This window comes from Haliotis rufescens, unplaced genomic scaffold (genome assembly GCF_023055435.1).
Source record: "Haliotis rufescens isolate VD_foot unplaced genomic scaffold, xgHalRufe1.0.p SCAF_3, whole genome shotgun sequence".
Classification (NCBI taxonomy): Eukaryota; Metazoa; Mollusca; class Gastropoda; order Lepetellida; family Haliotidae; genus Haliotis; species Haliotis rufescens.
Genome location: NW_025964001.1, coordinates 38,715,617 through 38,729,690, shown reverse-complemented (window position 1 = coordinate 38,729,690; position 14,074 = coordinate 38,715,617). Strand labels below are relative to the sequence as shown.

Here is a 14,074-nt window from a genome sequence, read left to right as displayed (position 1 = left end):
TCAGCAATATTCCAGCTGTATGACGGCGGTCTGTAAATAATCGAGTCTGGACCAGAAAATCTAGTGATAGATATCATAAACATCGATCCACGCAATTGGGATCAATGACATGCATGAACCAAGTCAGCGAGCCTGACCACCCGATCCCGTTAGTCGCCTCTTACGACAAGCAAACTCGCCTTTTACGGCAAGCATGGGTTACTGAAGACCTATTCTACCACGGATCTTCACGGGTCACAAGGTCGTGGTGAGTCAACTTAGTTGGTTTGATTTGTACTTTACTTTTTATTGACCGGTTTTTATCATTTCTCGCTTGAGCAATGAGCACCGCGGGTTTTATGCAAACAATAAACAATGGCCAATACTGTTGATTCCCTTTTTTATACAGATACCACATCAGGTGAGCAAGAGTTATTATGGTTTAGTACCAGACAATCAAACTTCTTATGCAAACAATGTTGGTGCTTCTCGGCAAATTTGAAGGTCGAGTGTGTTTACAGTCGACTTGATGTACAACTTTAATAGTAGTGTCTTCACATGTGGAACTTACCTCGATATTGAACAATCGTTACATCTACAATGCCTTTAACATCTCCACCACCATCTTCACCACTAAACAATTCCTAATATTGCAGCGCAAAACACTTGTCCCATTCTATGTTTCAATGTTACTAAATTCATAATATGTGTTGTCAGCAATAAAGGTATCCTGGCTAGTATTAACAATATCATTGAATCTACATGATCCATGCATATAGTTAAGTATTTAATTGTGTGCAATAGAAAATATGGCATCAAATTGCTTCCTACTATTATGATGCCACCAGACCTTAAGCAACTTGCAGAACATCTGTTTTTAATATCAAGTTAAAATCCATGAAAAAACACTAAATCATGTGAATGTGGGTGTCGGGAACAGTGTGGGTGTCGTGAACAGTATGGGTGTCGTGAACAGTGTGGGTGTCGTGAACAGTGTGGGTGGCGAGACCAGTGGGGGTGTCGTGAACAGTGTGGGTGTCGTGAACAGTGTGGTTGTCGCGAACAGTGGGGGTGTCGTGAACAGTGGGGGTGTCGTGAACTGTGTGGGTGTCGCGAACAGTAGGGGTGTCGTGAACAGTGTGGGTGTCGTGAACTGTGTGGTTGTCGCGAACAGTGTGGGTATCGTGAACAGTGGGGGTGTCGTGAACAGTGGGGGTGTCGTGAACAGTATGGGTGTCGTGAACAGTGTGGGTGGCGAGAACAGTGTGGGTATCGTGAACAGTGGGGGTGTCGTGAACAGTGGGGGTATCGTGAACAGTATGGGTGTCGTGAACAGTGTGGGTGGCGAGAACAGTGTGGGTATCGTGAACAGTATGGGTGGCGAGAACAGTGTGGGTGGCGAGAACAGTGTGGGTATCGTGAACAGTGGGGGTGTCGTGAACAGTGGGGGTGTCGTGAACAGTGGGGGTGTCGTGAACAGTATGGGTGTCGTGAACAGTGTGGGTGGCGAGAACAGTGTGGGTATCGTGAACAGTCTGGGTGGCGAGAACAGTGTGGGTGGCGAGAACAGTGTGGGTATCGTGAACTGTGTGGTTGTCGCGAACAGTGTGGGTGGCGAGAACAGTGTGGGTGGCGAGAACAGTGTGGGTGGCGAGAACAGTGTGGGTGTCGTGAACAGTGTGGGTGTCGTGAACAGTATGGGTGGCGAGAACAGTGTGGGTGGCGAGAACAGTGTGGGTGGCGAGAACAGTGTGGGTGGCGAGAACAGTGTGGGTGGCGAGAACAGTGTGGGTGGCGAGAACAGTGTGGGTGGCAAGAACAGTGTGGTTGTCGCGAACAGTGTGGGTGTCGTGAACAGTGTGGTTGTCGCGAACAGTGGGGGTGTCGTGAACGGTGTGGGTGTCGTGAACTGTGTGGTTGTCGCGAACAGTGGGGGTATCGTGAACAGTGTGGGTATCGTGAACAGTGTGGTTGTCGTGAACAGTGGGGGTGTCGTGAACAGTGTGGGTGTCGCGAACAGTGGGGGTGTCGTGAACAGTGTGGGTGTCGTGAACTGTGTGGTTGTCGCGAACAGTGGGGGTGTCGTGAACAGTGTGGTTGTCGCGAACAGTGGGGGTGTCGTGAACAGTGTGGTTGTCGCGAACAGTGAGGGTATCGTGAACAGTGTGGGTGTCGTGAACAGTAGGGGTGTCGTGAACAGCGGGGTGGGGGGTGGCGTGAACAGTGTGGTTGTCGCGAACAGTGGGGGTGTCGTGAACAGTGTGGTTGTCGCGAACAGTGGGGGTATCGTGAACAGTGTGGGTGTCGTGAACAGTAGGGGTGGCGTGAACAGCGGGATGGGGGGTGGCGTGAACAGTGTGGGTGTCGTGAACAGTGTGGTTGTCGCGAACAGTGGGGGTGTCGTGGACAGTGTGGTTGTCGTGAACAGTGGGGGTATCGTGAACAGTGTGGGTATCGTGACCAGTGTGGTTGTCGTGAACAGTGGGGGTATCGTGAACAGTGGGGGTATCGTGAACAGTGTGGTTGTCGTGAACAGTGGGGGTATCGTGAACAGTGGGGGTATCGCGAACAGTGGGGGTATCGTGAACAGTGGGGGTATCGTGAACAGTGTGGTTGTCGTGAACAGTGTGGGTGTCGTGAACGGTGTGGTTGTCGCGAACAGTGGGGGTATCGTGAACTGTGTGGGTGTCGTGAACTGTGTGGTTGTCGCGAACAGTGGGGGTGTCGTGAACAGTGTGGGTATCGTGAACTGTGTGGTTGTCGCGAACAGTGGGGGTGTCGTGAACAGTATGGGTGTCGTGAACAGTGTGGGTGTCGTGAACAGTGTGGGTGGCGAGAATAGTAGGGGTGTCGTGAACAGTGTGGTTGTCGCGAACAGTGGGGGTGTCGTGAACAGTGTGGGTGTCGTGAACTGTGTGGTTGTCGCGAACAGTGTCGTTGTCGTGAACAGTATGGGTGTCGTGAACAGTGGGGGTGTCGTGAACAGTGTGGGTGTCGTGAACTGTGTGGTTGTCGCGAACAGTGGGGGTGTCGTGAACAGTGGGGGTGTCGCGAACAGTATGGGTGTCGTGAACAGTGTGGGTGGCGAGAATAGTAGGGGTGTCGTGAACAGTGTGGTTGTCCCGAACAGTAGGGGTGGCGTGAACAGCGGGGTGGGGGGTGGCGTGAACAGTGTGGGTGTCGTGAACAGTGGGGGTGGCGTGAACAGCAGGGGTTGAGGGAGGGTCTCAGGCTGCGCCAGTACGCCTGGTCCTGCATGCAGCTCTGCCTGCGTAAAACCTGTGTACGGTTCACTGGAGACGACAGCTGCGTGGAGGTCGGCGGTTTCGTGCAGGAAGCATGTTTCCCGCGACTTAGAAGTCGACTTCATGGCTGCCTTGTTGACCTTCTAGGTGTAACTTTGTCGGCTTCGGGAAGGCGGGGACCTTCACGCAAGTATCCTTCGACGTTGCAGAGGACTTCGATGACGATGGAGAGCTGGGGGAAATAACCAGTTTTGAAATGTGAGAGTTTGAGCTGAGCGAGTTGTTGATCAATGTTACAGCTGTATCATAACAGCTTGTACATAAACCCTAGCCTCATCTAGAAACAATCCAGTGATTGACGACATCCCGAGGAAAGACCCCTGCAATGTCTTAATCTTAGCGTGGTTGATAGCGCCACTCTCGATCAGAGTATCTTTTTGCTGTATCCAGGGCATTGAACTACGAGGTGAAGCAAAATTTATCCCTTTGTACCTTAGATTTAGCGTGGTACGCTATATTATCGCCATAGTTAATTTATAATGGATCGTAAATGGCACACACTTCCTAACCAATTAAATATCCCATACGCAAAATGACCCTTGTTCTTTGTTCAACTTTTATGGCACATCAATTAAGATTTTCATCGAGAACAATCTTATTCGTCGAATATGTCATTCATTTATCGATTGTGTTGTGCTGCACTTTCAAACAAGTTATTTTGGATTACAAAAAGATTCAGTTTTAATATTTGTTTATATCTCGCCAGAATACTCCCCTATAATGAGGCTAACATTGATCCCATAAGTCGTCTTGAGGGTTGTATAGAGACAATCATAAATATTTATAACAATCAATACGTACTACTTGCTGGAGATTTCAATGCAAGGATGCGTACATTTCTGGATTATTTCCCATCTGATGATCTCAACTTCATTCATGAGAACAGTGATGACTATCCAACTGATGGGTTGGATATTCCCTGTAAAACAAAGGATAACACTCGATACAACAGTTATGGTGTAAAACTAGCAGAATTATGTTGCACACATGATGTTCATGTACGAAACGGGCGGCTATTTGATGATATGGATGGGAACTTTACTTGTATCACTCACAATGGTGCCAGTGTGGTCGACTATTTTCTGGCAAGTACAGATTTATTTCCACATTTTAGCTCCTTTGGTGTTCATGAGAGAGATGAATCTAATCACTTCCCTCTTTACCGTACTATTGACTTTCCACTTAATTACTCTGAGGAATCCAACAGCAACCCCAATGTTTTTAATACTTGTCATATTGGTAATGAAACCCATCAAGATTCAGCTCAGCAAGACGTGTGAGTGAGTGAGTTAATGCTTTACGTCACATCGGCAATATTTCAGCCATATCGTGACGAGAAATTATACATTTTTAATATATATATTTAAACTGAATAAAACCTGTCATCGATGGACAGTAAAATTACTAGAATATCACAGATTACTGTTTAAAACTAGTATATAACCATAAAAAGATATGAAACAGTACAATATAAAAAAAGGCTACAGATCGCCAGCAGCTGAAGGTAGATCACCATGCTAGGGCCAATGGGGACTTACAGTACTTTTGCTACCCGCATGGACCCCAGACGGATTTACATCATCCCTTCCGCTGTTGGCGATTAATGACAAATTTATCCAAATTAAACTAACATATATACTACGATTAAAAAAGTGGCAGAAATAAACATACTTTGAAAGACGTGGTCTTACATACCCTCTCAGGGGGACAATTATTTTACACTACTTTAACCCCCTTCGAGGATATAGCCACTAACAATATCAGTTATTGATTCATACTACCAATTTTAAAAGTTATTTATTTATTTACAAAATATTGCAATCAAAATTTATGAATTGATTCAATTTCCTTTAAAAAATCAAGAATAAAATGAGTACTTACCTGTGTAAAAAGGTCCTTCATAGCTGAAACTTTGAAATACTTGTCCCTTGTGATGGAAAAATCAACACAGTCAAGCAGGACATGCTTGACCGTGATTCTTTCACCACAAGGGATGCAGAATGGAGGATCCTCGCCTTTTAAAATATATTCATGAGTGTAACGCAAATGGCCAATACGACATCGTCTTATAAGGACCTCTTCAAATCTGGACTGACAACCCAAGTAGGTATAACCGATATTTGCTTTTATTGCATGTAATTTATTTATACCCACTTGGGTGTCCCACTTCTTCTGCATAAGATCTCTGATGAAACATCTAATAACAGGTTTATAATCTTTATAGGGTATAAGAAGTGTCACAGATTTGTTGAGTGCTGCCTTAGCAGCAGCATCAGCCATTATGTTACCAACAATCCCAACATGGCTTTGTAATCAACAAAAGACGATGTCATATTGGCCAGTAGCAAGATCATTAAATAACTCAAGAATTTCAATTAAAAATGGATGTTTACAAGTCATACTTTTAATAGCCTGAAGGCACGAAAGTGAATCTGAAAAAATAATGAATTGTTTATATTTTGATTTGTTCTTGACATATTTTAGAGCTGTTAAAATTGCGTGTGCTTCTGCTGTGAAGATTGAACTGTTATCGGATAATCGTGAAGATAATGTTCTGATCCATCTGTAAATATAGATTTATAAGGGTCATATGTGTTTCGTAATTGATTGTATTCTTGTTTATAAATTAGAGGGTTTGTATCAGATTTCTTAAGTCTGGTTAATGTGAGGTCTACATTTGGCCTTAACATTTTTCAAGGGGGCGATGAAAAAAGTTGTGTGGGAGCTATATCCTGAAAGTTAATGTTCGCAGCAGAAACGACTCATTTAATTCTAATTCCTAGTGGTGGAACAAGAGATGTTTTCTTATTGAAAATATCTTCGTAAAGAGGATTAAATACGCAATTAAAAGCTGGATTTGACTGATTGGAATATAATTTAGTGATGTACCGTAAAGAAAGTTTCAGACGGCGTTGTTTAAGAGAAGGTTCATCCGCTTCAACAGACAGACTTGTAATAGGAGAAGTGCGAAAGGCTCCAAGGCAAAGCCTCAGTCCTTGGTGATGGATAGTATCAAGTTTTTTAAACTTACTTTTACAGGCTCCACCATGGATGATGGAGCCGTAATCAAGTTTTGAACGTATCAGTGACCTGTATAAGTGTAAGAGGGTTGTCTGATCCCCTCCCCACTTTGAATTAGATACAACTTTCAACAAATCGAGTGCTTTCATGCATTTAGCTTTAAGTGATTTAATGTATGGTAAGAAAGTAAAATGGCTATCAAAGATGAGTCCCAAGAATTTAGCCTCTTTTACAACTTTGATAGGGGTGCCATTCAAAAATATTTCAGGGTCTTTATGCGGCTTATATTTTCTGCAGAAGTGTATACAGTTGGTTTTAGATTTAGAAAATTTGAACCCGTTTTCGAGAGACCACTTATGAATTTTATTGAGACAGATTTGTAACTGCCTCTCTATGGTATGCATATTTTTACCACGACAAGATATATTAAAATCATCCACGAACAGTGATCCATCCACTGAATCACTTAAAACCTTGGACAGACTATTTATTTTAATACTAAACAAGGTAACAGACAAAATACTGCCTTGTGGGACACCCTGATCCTGATTATAATTTCACTCGGACTTGAAATTGTCTGTCTGTTAAAAATTGTGATTTAAAATGAGGTAAACGACCTCTCAAACCAAAATCATGATGTAAAACCTTTAAAATGCCATACTTCCACGTAGTATCGTATGCTTTCTCAAGATCAAAGAAAATTGATACTCCGTGTTGTTTATTTACAATAGCATTTTTAACAAAGAATTCTAATCGTACTAAATGGTCGATAGTTCTTCGATTTTTTCGGAAACCACATTGGATATTTGTAATTAGATTATTGGTTTCCAGATACCAAATTAATCTATTATTCATAATTCGTTCCATGGTTTTACATACGCAACTTGTTAAGGATATAGGTCGATAGTTGGAGGGATCTGTAAGATCTCGGCCAGGCTTTGGTATTGGGACTATAATGGCATTATGCCATGAAGGAGGAAAATTCCCTGATGTCCATATTTGATCAAATATATCTAAAAGTGTCTCCAGACATGATTCAGGTAAATGTTTTAAAAGCTGGTAGTGTATGTTATCAGCTCCCGTTGCTGTGTCATGAGCTTGCCCAAGGGCGGTATGTAGCTCATGTAATGAGAAGAGTGAGTGAGTGAGTGAGTTGGGTTTAACGCCGCTTTTAACAGTATTCCAGTTATATCACGGCGTGTCAGCTTAATGTGGGAGGAAAGCCCAAGGTGATGCAGGTCTCAGACGTTTACCACTTCGGTGAAACCCACGAGCACGGGTATGGTGCTGACAAACCTAGAAACATAATCGGGGCGAACCGGGATTCGAACCCACAATCATAGGTTTCTGGCGTGCCCAAGGGACGCGACTCTGCACAGCGAATCGCGGCGCCTTAGACGACTGGGCCACCCGTGCCCTCTGTAATGAGAAGACTTCATTATAGTCTTCATCATTATCAGAAGTGAAATTTACTTTTATCTTTTCCTGTTGTTTCTTAAATTTTTGAAACTCCGGGACATAATTTGATGTTGAAGAATGTTTTGCTAACGTTTCTCCAAGCTTATTTGCAATATCAGTTTTATCCGTTAATAACGTGTCAGCTTCCTTAAGATGGTGAACAGATGATTTTGAACCTTTGCCTTTTATTTTTGTACCATATTCCACACCTTGGATATGGGCGTGCGGGAATATATTTTGGAGTCATAGTTCCTCAAAGACAGACGCTTATTTTGTTTAAAAGCACGTGGTGCCTTGGCATTTGTAATTTTGACCTTATCTAGATCATGGACTGTAGGATGGCGGCGGAAATTCTTTTCCGCTTTCTTCCTATATTTTCTTGCCTGTTTGCATTCGTTGTTAAACCATGGTTTACGAATATGTGGAATTACAGAGGACTTCATCAGCAATTTCATTCAACATGTCCGAAAACAACTGTATCGGATCTTGAACATATTGAAAAATATCAGGTGTTAATTTTTCAGTGGATAATAATTCATATAATGGCCAATCAGCCTTTGTAAAATTCCACCGTGTTGTTGGTGGACGATCAGTAGGGTTAACAGTTTCAAGGATGGTAGGGAAATGGTCACTCCCACAAAGGTCATCATGAACTGACCATTCAAATTCGTTGTAAAGGTTTGAATCTGTGATTGACAGATCCAGTGCTGAATATGTACCTGCAGCAGGATGTAAATAAGTGTTTGAATCGCCATTAAATATGCAGAGATTGTTGTCAGAAATAAAGTCTTCTAGCACTTTCCCCTTACTGTTTGTATTTGGACTTCCCCATAGAAGGTTATGCCCATTTAAATCGCCTATGATGATACAGGGCTTTGGTAACTGATCATAGATATTCTGAAGATCAGCCTGCTGAAGAGTATTTTGAAGGAGGAATATACAAGGAGCACACAGTAAGTGCAATGTGCAAAGTAAGTTGGACAGCTACAGCTTAAAGATTTGTATTGAGGGGAACAGTGCTGATGGTGTAAAGTCCTGAATGAGCAATAGTATCTCATTAAAAATTTTCCTGAGTCCTCTGCAATTCCACTGAATCAAATGAGGCGTTTGAGTCATGGCGGCTCAATAGGTAACCTCACACGCGAGCGTGAAGAACTCCTAGCACTGACCTGTGAAGACGGAGTTACCTCCTTATCCAAAGGTCCAAAGGGGTTATGGACAGACACCTCTGAAGGAGAGGGTGTCCTAAGAAGTTGTCTATTTATTTTCTTTCTTTCTGTTTTTGACATATGAACATTTCCTGGCTTTTCAATTTCTGGTAAACATTGTGAATCAGTCTGTGATTCTGAAGATGATGTAGTGGGCTGACAATCTGATTTGTTAGGCTGAATGACAGATGTTGTTTCAACTGGTTGAACAGAGTGAACCCATGTCAACTCAGTCTGACATTCTATTGATGAAGTGGCAACAGAACGAGACACTGCAGCAGAATACGTTAATGTTGATGGCTACTTGCTTTTTGGCTTCCAGATATGAAATATTGTATTGATGTTTGAGTTTTAATATCTGGGATTCAGTTTTCTATAGTGGACAGGACTTTGATCAGGCCTCATGTTGGCCATTACAGTTGGCAAACTTGACATCTGCCCTACATTCAGTGCTGTCGTGTTTACCACCACAACGCTGGCAAACCTTTGGTCGATCACAGGATTTGGAACCATGGCCAAACGTTTGGCAAGTATAACACCGGAGTGGATTGGGGAATATTTGGTCGATCAAATAAGATAGGTGTTCAGGGGAGTGATAAGACCATCGACCTTTTGGGTAAATCGTTTCACAGCTGTTACTGCTTGATCCTTCAATTCTGAAATAATTTCCAGTTTGGACATGTCAGAAAGGCATCAAGCTCTGTCACGAACAATGCCTCGACTTGAGTTTAGAGTCTTGTGTGCGGAAACAGCAACCTCAACATTAACAAACTGACTGATTGACAAGAGATTTAAATATTGCTATTTCTTCAGACACTCCACAAGGATAGAACCACTACGGAGACGAGGGACATTTTTCACTTCTCCACAATGTCCGTTAATAGCTTTTGAAATAGCAAAACAGTGGTATATTTCCTAGAGCTGGGACAAGAGTATTATTTGTCCCCTACACAAATCAGGCAGCTTCTCAGACCCAAATAATTACAGAGGCATTTCCTTGATAAATTTATTGTGTAAAGGTCTTACAACACTAGTTAACAACAGACTTCAACATTGGTGTGATAACAACAATATTATATCTGAATTTCAAGCTGGCTTCAGAAAAATATTATTCCACTATTGACCAAATATTTACCCTACAAGCTATGGTCAACAAATACTTATCAAAGAGAAATGGAAGGTTTTATTGTCTTTTTATAGACTTTTCAAAAGCTTTTGACAGTGTGAACCGCAAAATGTTATTTAACAGATTCCTTGAACTGGGAGTTAAAGGTAAATTTCTCAAGTTTATAATTCAGATGTATTCAACACTATGTGCATGTGTGAGAACTGTTTGTGGACTATCGCCATACTTCAAGTGTACCATGGGTACTCGTCAGGGGTGTATCTTAAGCCCTCAGATCTTCATCATATTTATTAATAAGTTAGTTTCAATGTTGGAGGAAGAAGGTGGTAGAGGTGTGTTTATATCTACTCATATCCCTGATGTATTTGCTCTGTTATTTGCTGATGATGTGTCAACCGTCTCTGATACTGCTCTACAGCTTCAAAAGAAAATAAAGACTCTGGAGAAATTCTGTGTCGATACTGGCATGAAAGTCAATCTGAATAAGACTAAATTAATAGTATTTCGGAATAGAGGTCCTCTTCGCAGTTATGAAGAGTGGTTTTTGAATGGCCAACAGATAGAAGCTGTCAACATTTTCTCACCAAAGTTATCTTGGACCAAAGCCCAAGCATGTCTAGCAGCCCAGGCAAGGAAAGCACTTTTATCAATATATAATTATCAAAAACAATTTGGATACATTAATCACCATGATCTTTTTAATATTTTTGATGCTATGATTTCACCAATCTTATGTTATGGATCAGAGATCTGGGGAACCAGCTACTGTAACATTATTGAGAGTGTCCATAACAGATTCTGCAAAACCTTTTTGAAAGTAAATAAGTTCACCAACAACAACATGGTTCTAGGAGGCAGTGGTAGGATCCCCCTACAGTATAACTACATGTCAAGAGCAGTCAAGTACTGGTACAGACTAATTCAGATGAAACAGCACAGGCTACCCATCCAAGCTTATTATATACTAAAATCTCTTGATGATAATGTTAAAATTACATGGGCATCACATATTAGAATGATTTTATTCCAGTTTGGATTTGGTTTTGTTTGGCTAAGCCAAGACATTGGAAATATTCAACATTTCATGACAGATTTTAAACGACGATTTTACGACTGCCTCATTCACTATTGGCACTTTTCCCTGACATCATCAACGAAATGCAATTACTACTCACAGTTCAAGTCATTACTAAATATGGAATCATGTATTACTTGTGATATGTCTTCTTACCAACGTAGACTTATAGCCATGTACCGGTGTAATAATTTCAGACTTGCTGTTGAACTGGGGCCTCACAACAACATCCCATATAATGAAAGTGTCTGCACTTTCTGTTTTTCGAAGGGACATAACCATGTTGAAGATGAATTCCATGTTCTTATGATTTGTGACCAGTATTCTAGAGCAAGAAGAAACTCTTTTCTCAAGCGTCTCGTTACCCCTCCCTCTATTGAGAATTTTATAAGACTTATGTCAGCTGAAAACGAACAAATTATAAAAAGCTTAGGTAAAATTTCTCTTCCAAGTCATGAACATTCGAACGGAAACATAGTATTGAACGGTAAATCAGTCATAAATCTACTCAGCATGCAAATATATATACAGTATATTTCCATTGTATTATGTATTAATTTGTCTGTCTGTCTGTCGGTCGGTCAATTAGAATTGATCAATGCTGATTTTTTTACCGAGCTACTCAAGGGCGGGCAATATTATATCGGTATGGCTATTTTGTGGTATGATACGTGTGGAATATACGTTTTACATCACTTCCTGTTTTGGATTATGCATAATCAGTAAGCGTTTGATCTAGGTTGGGTCAGGGCACTTCGTCCAAACAAATGGGGTCTTTTCTAATCAATTGCAAATGGGGGTAGGGAGATTCCACTTCAAAATCATTCCAGGAACGACCATAAAAAGGTTAACGTGTATATTTTCGAGTAGACGTGACAAACCGCAATCAGTCCTGTATCGTGCTTAGATTTGCACAAGTACACAGTCGACATCGAGTGGAGGAGATTTACCGATACCGCGATAATAGAGAGTCATACTATACTCCTTATGGACTGTGAAGAGGTAGCGGGGGTACCTGTCCTCAAAATGTGATATGCGAAGTAAGCAATATCAGCCATATCAAGTCATCTTGTAAATATTTAAGTCAGAGCCAAGACTTATCAGTCACACAATGTAACCAACACATCATTAGTCAGCTCTAATGATTTATATGGCTTATTTGGGGCCTAATCTATCCCCTATAATCTATTATCAAAATAATCCCGAATAATGTTCCTGATTACAAACTTAATTTTCACTAGGCCATAAATAATACACAACAGGTTAATTGTAGATCGGATGGCATTTATTGTTCCCAACTTCAACATCATGCGACCTCCTGTATATTTCACAGAGTGTACTGAACAGAAACATTGGGAATAATGTGTGTGATTGCGAATGTGTGTGATTATGAATGTGTGTGAATGTTTGTGATTGTGAATGCTCATAGTGTTCAACATGTGCAACACAGTAGCTGAATATACAGAGTGAATTTATGTGTTAATTTAGTTGCTATTTCATGTTCTTAATGTAGATATAAATAGATACTACTATGTATTCACTTCGGGAATTCTAGGTCAGAATAGGTCCTCAGTACTTAATGCCTATTGTAAACAATGGTGAAAGACTAAAACGGGTAACAGTGATCAAGCTCTGTTATTTGATTGACTGTGTGTGATTCTTCCAGAAACATGATGACACTGAAGAATGCTTGATCCTGACTGGTCAAAATAGAATTAAAAATCATGAACTTTAAACCCATGTAAAATCAGGTATCTAATTCCATTTGATGCCTCAAAATATACATGCCTTTCACACAAAATCCTTGAATTCTCGTTTCCAAATTAAAATAAGAGGTATCTGATATAAAGTTAGACTACCTAAAATTTAAAAAAAACAATAGCCCGTGTCATTAAACAACAATAAAACATACTATGTTTTTAACATACTTAGTCATATCAGGGATGATGAGGGGGGTGTCACGACTGTACGAGACCAAAGATGTAGTAGTTCCATGAAGACCGGCAAAGGGAACATGGCAAGAACAGCCTGCTTGAAAATATCAGGCACTTGCCCTTGTTTCCCAATAGAAAATAATTAATGTTATGGAGCATGTGCCATTGTTTTGTTGTTTTGGTAAGTGCTGAGAAAATGAAGCTGTTTCTTCTGCTGCCCTCTTAAGATGTATTGTTTTGTTTAATGGAACACACCAGTGACACCACAGTACCCTGTATTTTATTCGCGGGTGAAAATAATAAAAATAAACCCTGTACTAGCAAAATGAGGCTGTGGAATGGAAATAAAGTGACAAAGCCCTTACCATATCCAATAGAAATCTATGCATAAAGCAGTGTCGATAGTACGATTCCCAATTCCTGTATCCCAATTTCAAAGATTGATGCTCATGATGTCAGTCACTGGACTGTGTGGTCCAGACTCGATTATTACGAGACAGCCTACATATAGCTGGAATATTGCTGAATTCGGCATTAAACAACAAACAAACAAGGTTCAGTTATATTGTGAATTGCTGTAGAAGTATTGTGCCCTGACACTTGTGTCGCTGCACACCCATAGTGCACTTTTCATGTAATAATACTAGCATATGCTGAACAAAAAACTTTATTCAAGGGCAGAGCATTTATATTTTGTGTTTTACATATTGTTTTGGTAATGCCAAGAAAAAGGAGTAAAAATCTTTTCATAAAGTAATATAATCGACCCCAGTGGTTTAAACAAACCGAGAAAATACTAAAAGCGTATTATCAAACCGAGCATTTTAACTTTTTCTGCTACTGCTAATATTTAAGGTATACTTGATAAAGCAAAAACAGTTGTACCCTGCCCTGACCATATGGACTGTTGTAAAATGGATACATGTATCTCCTCACCGTTGTAAACAGAAGACGTGTGCGCCCTGACT

The 14,074-nt window shown here is 41.0% G+C and overlaps 1 protein-coding gene across 1 annotated transcript; it reads right to left on the bottom strand.

Annotated features, from left to right (window-relative positions):
* Positions 1-892: 892 nt before the first annotated feature.
* LOC125384377 (proline-rich extensin-like protein EPR1) lies at positions 893-3,349 on the bottom strand. The gene has a single exon (XM_048403413.1). The coding sequence runs from the start codon at positions 3,347-3,349 to the stop codon at positions 893-895; it is 2,457 nt and encodes an 818-aa protein (XP_048259370.1).
* Between the last annotated feature and the right edge of the window lie 10,725 nt (positions 3,350-14,074).